Source organism: Camellia sinensis, chromosome 1, assembly GCF_055761805.1.
Source record: "Camellia sinensis isolate YWXY chromosome 1, ASM5576180v1, whole genome shotgun sequence".
Lineage (NCBI taxonomy): Eukaryota > Viridiplantae > Streptophyta > Magnoliopsida > Ericales > Theaceae > Camellia > Camellia sinensis.
Window position 1 is genome coordinate 42,106,923 of NC_138961.1, and position 6,842 is coordinate 42,113,764.

The 6,842-nt window shown below is 36.8% G+C and overlaps 1 protein-coding gene across 1 annotated transcript; it reads right to left on the bottom strand.

Moving 5' to 3' along the window:
- Nucleotides 1–1,925: 1,925 nt before the first annotated feature.
- LOC114258104 (uncharacterized) lies at nucleotides 1,926–4,395 on the bottom strand. Its single transcript, XM_082874739.1, has 4 exons — nucleotides 3,960–4,395; nucleotides 3,727–3,870; nucleotides 3,377–3,548; nucleotides 1,926–3,294 (listed from the first exon to the last, which is right to left on the bottom strand). Exons 1-4 carry the CDS (start codon nucleotides 4,393–4,395, stop codon nucleotides 1,926–1,928), a joined length of 2,121 nt encoding a protein of 706 aa, XP_082730865.1.
- Between the last annotated feature and the right edge of the window lie 2,447 nt (nucleotides 4,396–6,842).

Below are 6,842 nucleotides of genomic sequence, written 5' to 3' on the forward strand. Positions count from 1 at the left end.
TACTTAATCTCATTCGACCTTGTGGTGACTCTATCAAGTATGCCACTCCAATCTTGACTATGGAAATTAGACATTCCCCCATTTTATCGCCATTGTTCTCTTGAATTGATTCCCAAGTTCTAGCACCAACAGTAGTAGCTGCTGCTGTTGCTCTTGCCTTTTCTTTGTCACTATCTAGGAGCACCGGGTCTACATTCTCCATAACATGGTCAGGAAAGGCCATCCTAGCAAAGCTATGAAGATTAAGGCCTTCCTCAAACATGCAATCAGTGGGTGTCTTCCTTGTTATTATCTCCAATAATAGGATCCCATAACTGTAGACATCACCGTAAGTTGACATCTCACTTCCAAGACCATACTCTGCCATTAAAACAATTCACATTGAAAACCCCTAATGATTTGTTTTGCCTAAAAACAAAAATATTGTAAAAGAAAAAAAGGAACAATCAAATCTAGTATACGAGAATGTCAAAATAATAATATGAAAGCAGTACATTATACATATTCCCAGTTTTAGCAATGGAAATCATAGCCGTATATTAATTCTATGACTGACAGTTGACTAGCTACGGACTAGGTCTTAAGGTAACCATGTGGAATTCTCCATCTTGAGAAATGGATAAATCAGTACCCATTTAACATTCCTTCAATGATAGCTAACTTATATTTTGTTTGGAACTTTAAATTTTCATCCGAGAATAGGCATATGTCAAAGTAAAAGAAGGGTAAAGAGAATTTGTTACCTAGAGGTACATATCCAATGGATCCCCTTATTCCAATTGAAATACTTTGATTAGGAATGGTAAGCTTTGGGCAAAATCTAGCTAGGCCAAAATCTCCAACACGGGGCAACCATTGAAAAACCTAGAAATCCCCTAGATATTGATTTGTGATTATGTATCAATTTTAAGCAGTAAATATCAATCCCAATTAAACAATCAAGACAAATCAACACAACGATTTTAAGTAGAAAAAATCACAATTGGAGCGCCTCCAACTGTGATAAAAAACCACGGGCAAAAGCCACAAAACAATCCACTAAGAAGATATAAAGGAATTACACAAGTGTTCTCTCAATTACCTAGCGAATCCATGCCCGAATTGAACCGACCCCAATGTGCCTCTTCCAACCCTGTCTTCACCTCAGAATTGTCTTGCCTAACGTTGAATCCACAACGCCGATGTCAAATCACAACGATGAGCCACTCTAGAATCTACCAAAGCTTCAGGCTCGAATTCTCTAGAATCCACCGAAGAACAACTCTCTCTTTTGTGTTGAATAAGCAAACAATCCTTTGATGTATCCTTCTTAAACCGTGAGTTGAATACTCAATTAAACATCAAAGAAAACTAGAAAAGAAACTCTAGATATAAACCCTAGGACCCTCAAAGAAGATCTGGAAGTCGTAATCCTAGATTTGGAGCAACTTGAGCTTTTATAGAATCTAAAATCGCGAGGTCCGCTCGAGCGTGGGAATGGGCGCTCGAACGGGGACTCTATATCGCGTGTTCCAAACCAGGATGTATGCTCGAGCAGGGAAATGGATGCTCGAGCTTAAAAACTTGCCTCACAGCATATTTGCAAACAGGCCAAACTTCTGGAACCAAGCATTCTCTGCTCGAGCGGGGAAATGGACGCTCGAGCGGACAGGCAACTTTGAATGCATTTTTGCATTTTGCTTCAAGGCCGCTGCCCCTCAACCCCTCCTGGAAAGAATTAACACCACAAACTTCTCTGCAAGGTACAATTCGGGTTGGATTCGCATCTAAAAAATCATAGCCTCACTGAAATAAAAGTGCGAAAACAAGTACAACTGAAAGGAGTTTTGTTAACTGGGATTGCCAAGAATAAAAACCTAACACATGTTATGATCAAGAAGGATATTACTCGGCTTCAAATCACAATGAATGATCGGTGTATGGCATTAGTGATGAAGATAATCAAGTGCACAAGCCACATCTATGGCAATGTTTATTCTTTCTAGAAGATTGAGTCTCCAGTGCTCATTTTGCCCATTATTAGTTTTTGGACTTGAATGCAGCCATCCCTCTAGACTCCCACTAGGCATGAACTCATAAACCAGTGCTTTAAACTCATTTCCTTGAAAATTAACACTAGAACAAGAAGTTATGATCCTGACCAGGTTTCGGTGTCGAATATTTCTTAAAGTTTTGCACTCTACCATGAAACTCTTTGCAGCTCCACGGTTTTGAAGGTTAAGTACTTTAACAGCAGCGACAAACGCCCCATCTTGATCAAGAATCCCTTTATATTTAGAACCAAAACTACCAAAACCAATCAGATTCGCAGAAGAGAAACCATTTGTTGCTTTGAAGAGTTTTTCATAAGAGATTTTCAAGAACGATTCTTTCAACAATGGGATTGTATTATGAGTTGTTCTTTTCTTTTTGAAGCAATGAATTATAAAGAGAGACACTAGGGTTCCTCCTACAAGTACAGAAGCTACTGTAATTGGTAATATATGTGAAAGAGGCATCTTATGCTTTGATTTTTGGGTGATGCAGTTGGGTAGTTGTAATTCGGAAATACCACCACAAAGTCTATCATTTCCAATAATTGATATTGCACTCGCATTTGTGAAAACTCCTTTCATTGGTACCTCACCCTCAAAATCATTGAATGACAAATTGAGTTTTTGTAGGGAAAATTTTTCTAAGAATGTTGGAATTTTGCCAGACAAGTTGTTATGAGAAAGATCAAAGTCTGCAATCCCTCTCAAAGTTTCTAATGAAAGAATAGATCCTTGGAAGAAATTTTCCTGCAAGTATAGGTTTTCAAGGCTAGTACAACTACCAAGACTACTAGGAATTTCACCAGACAACCCATTCTCATAAATATCCAATTCCATTAAATTTTTGAGGTTTCCAACCTCAATAGGCAAGGAACCAAACAAACAGTTCTGAGCTAGATTTAATGAAATTGATAAAGATGTGATTTTCAAGAGTTCTCCAAGAATGGTGCCACTCAAGTTATTTTGAAATAAGTGCAGCAACAACAAATTTTGGCCGTTGCCAAGACCTGAGGGTATGGTCCCCTCTATTCTGTTGCCCACCAAGTAAAGTTCAGTCAACAATGACAAGTTTCCAATGGAATTTGGAATTTTTCCCGAGAGCTTGTTATTATCAAAACTCAACCTTTGCAACTTCTGAAGATTACCAATGCTAGGGGGAATTTCGCCGGTGAATTGGTTGTTGTACATACCTAACAAAGCCAAGTTGACAAGATTACCTATTGTTGAAGGAATAGTTCCATATATTTGGTTTTCGTCAAGCCTTAAAAAAAAAGAGATGGTTTGATAAATTGCTCACAGAATCTGGTAATACCCCTCTGAATTGATTTTTCTCCATACTCAACTTTTCCAAATTGCTACAATTGACCAAAGAACCAAGAAAGGTTAGTTCATCAGGTTCCCCACTTCCGAAATGGTTATCTGATATAGTTATCTCCCTGAGATTCTGTAGGCTTCCAAAATCATTTGTTTTTTTCCCATTGAAGTTGTTTTCTCCCACATCAAAACTTACTAGGTCTAAAGAATTGGATATTGAAAGCGGAAAAGGTCCAGTAAATTGGTTACCATATAGCTGGAGGATTTGAAGATGGGGAAACATCGAACCAAAGCCCAGTGGTAGACTACCATGAAGTTGGTTATAAGGGACAGAAAAAAGTTAGTAAGGAGAGGTTATAAATGGAAGAACGGATCATACCAGAGAGTTGAGTGACACATAATCCAAGGAAACTTAGATTTTTCAATTGTCCCAAGGTATTTGGAATACTTCCACCAAAAGGATTATAAGCCACAGTAATTCTTACAAGAGAAGTAAGATTCCCAATGACCGGAGGAATACCTCCTGTCAAATGTTCAAGTGAATTCCAAGGTATATGAGCTTTGACAATGAAGTAAGCTCCTCGGGGAATTTTTCGACTAGATTGTTGGAACCTACACCAAGGTATGTGAGGTTTGAGCAGCGAGAAAGGTTGGCTGAAATTTCTCCTTCAAAATTATTTTTGCTCAGGTTCAATTTTTGCAGCCTAAACAGATTTCCAATTTCAGCAGGGATTTCACCCCGAAAAGTGTTGTTATTGAGCCTCAACTCTTGAAGGAAACTAAGATTCCCAATGTGAAGAGACAAGGAACCAACTAGATCTCTGGATTGTAAGTCTATAATGGTGACTCTCTTGTGCCGATGACCGCATCTAACACCTTTCCACTCACAAAAATGGTTAGAATTGTTCCATGAGTTCACAACCCCATAAGGGTCTTGTGTTATCATTGTCTTGAAGGTGAGCAATTCAAGGCGATCACTCTCATTCCCAACAAAGGTATTCGTGGAGGTGGGAGTGACTATGAGATATAGCCACTCCACAAGTAACATAATTGGAACAGCCCAAAACCCATCCTTGAAGTTGAAAGTGGAAATGCCATTTTTTTTTTCTTTTTTCTTCTTTGTGGGTATGCAAAGTTAGCTTTCGAATTTGTTTTGTTTCAATTTATATAACCTACAGATTCTAACATAGCAGCATTGTCAAGTGAGAATGGGGTAGTTTTTTTTTTTTTGAACTGGGGAATGGAGTGTAAAGCGAAGTCCTACATTGCCTGAGTACTAAAGTAATATTAAGCATATAAGCGCGAGGGCACCCTCACCTCAATAGCTAGCTTTTGGGGTGAGTTCTATCCAAGACCGTGTAACATGGTATCAGAGCCAGAGTACTCAAGGATGGATAGGGTGCGTGTCCTTGGCCTACACACCGCAGGTGCTGCCAAGTAAACACGCTGGACATGAGGGAGGGTGTGAAGCGAAGTCCCACATCGCCAGAGTACTAAAGTAATATTAAGCATATAAGCGTAGGGTGCATGTCCCTGGACTACACGCTGCAGGTGCTGCCGAGTGAGTACACTAGGCGTGAGGGAGGGTGTGAAGCGAAGACCCACATCGCCTGAGTATCACAGTAATATTAAGCCTATAAACGTGAGGGCACCCTCACCTTAAGAGCTAGCTTTTGGAGTGAGTTTTACCCAAGACCGTGTACCATGGGATAGTTGATCAACTTATTTTTGACAACTTTACTGTTTGTCCAAATTTGACAACTCTCTCTCTCTCTCTCTCTCATTAAATGAGCTATTGACATGGACAAAGAAAACGGAACAAGAAGTCATATAATGATGTCAAAAATAAATAAATAAAATTTTTAAATGTTCTCAAGGTATTACCTGATACTATTTATCTTTTGTTTTTTAATTACTTAAAAAAGATGAGTATGCCCTATTATAAATTTTTTGATTACATTTGGATTGCCACATAAGTGACGCCACATTATGTTCCAAAATTATTAAATAATAATTACTTTTAAAAAAAATGAAAAGTCACATGACAATAATAAGGGGTGCGAATTCCTTACTGATAAATTATTCGGTGATTTTGGAGCAAGTTCAAGTGGTACTCCAGATTGATGATTATTGGTTTAAATATAGGACCCATTACTTTTGTATTGATAATTTAGAAGATAATATGAAATGTGCAAATTATTAAATGAAATGAAACACTTGTTCAAGAGTACTAAATAATTTTTTGATGCTGGAAAGGGTAATGAGATGAACACTCAAACACAAACAATAATCACAAATTTGATAAAAAGAAATACTTTCTTTCACATATTATTAATTCTCCAAAGTCCACTGATTTGCCTCGTATATGTCCATTTATACTTGAGATTGAGAAAACCTAAAGCAAAAAGAAAAGGAAACCCAAATCAAAGACTAATTAGCTAAATTCAAATAAGATTAAAAAAAAAAAAGAAAGGTTACCAAAATCAGAAAGATTTGAGTTAAGCTCAAATATAGAAACTAGAAGGGAAAAACATATATTGAAAAAAAACTAAGCAAATTTGGATTTGTCTACATTTAGGAGTGAGCAGTGGATATATCGATCTGCCCAAACCGACCGAACCAAACCGATCCGCTGCATTTTGGACGGATGCGTGATGACAAGCGGACGGTTGTGGATTGGTTTTTTCCAATCTGCTTAGTTTTGGATGGATAGCGGATTTAAGATTCATTTGGCCGTAACCGAACCGCCAAACCTTGAGCACCTTTAGTAATTTGCAAGACTTTGTGTTTTCAATTTGTTTAGATATTCTGTTTGTGTTCTTAATTGAAAAGGAGTTTAAATATTCTGTTGAATATATTTTTTGAATTGAAAAAAATAAATATATTATTTATCTATATTTTTTGGTTTTTAAATCTGACTCTAAAAATAATAAATAAAAAAGATGATATATGCTGGTTGGTTTTTATTTTAAAAAACAGATATAGATGTAACAATCAGAGTCATACAATCTCTAATACAGTTTTGTTAATGATTTTAGTGGTTTGAATTGTTTTTATATTTTAAGAATCACAAATTGTAAGACTTTATGTAGATGAGATATGCTGTGATTGTAATATGTGGATGAGGTAGGTAGTGATTGTAATATTCTAAAGTTTCCAACTTTCTTTCTTTGGATGAGATATATAGTAATTGCAATACCTTTTTTTTTTTTTTTTAAGAAGTGCACAAGTTGAATTATATTGAAAATTTATAAAATTTTAAATCGTTAAACCGATTCACATCCATCTGCCAATCCGTTCAATCTATATCGGCCGGATTTGCAAACGGATGCGGATTGATTTTTTGATTCCACCAATTTGGTGGACGAATGATAGATTAGAGATTCTGTAACCGCAATCGATTTGCACCCACCCCTACATTAACTTACATATGAAACAAATATTTCCACAAACGGCAAAATAGTAAAAATTGACCACCTAAACGTTGAAACTCAT

Coding starts and splice junctions, on each gene's coding strand:
- LOC114258104 (XM_082874739.1), bottom strand. CDS start 4,395: ATGTTACTTGTGGAGTGGCTATATCTCATAGTCACTCCCACCTCCACG. Junction 3,871..3,959: donor CCTCACATACCTTGGTGTAG/GTTCCAACAATC, acceptor AACATTTGACAG/GAGGTATTCCTCCGGTCATT. Junction 3,295..3,376: donor AATTGTAGCAATTTGGAAAA/GTTGAGTATGGA, acceptor TTTTTTTTTAAG/GCTTGACGAAAACCAAATAT.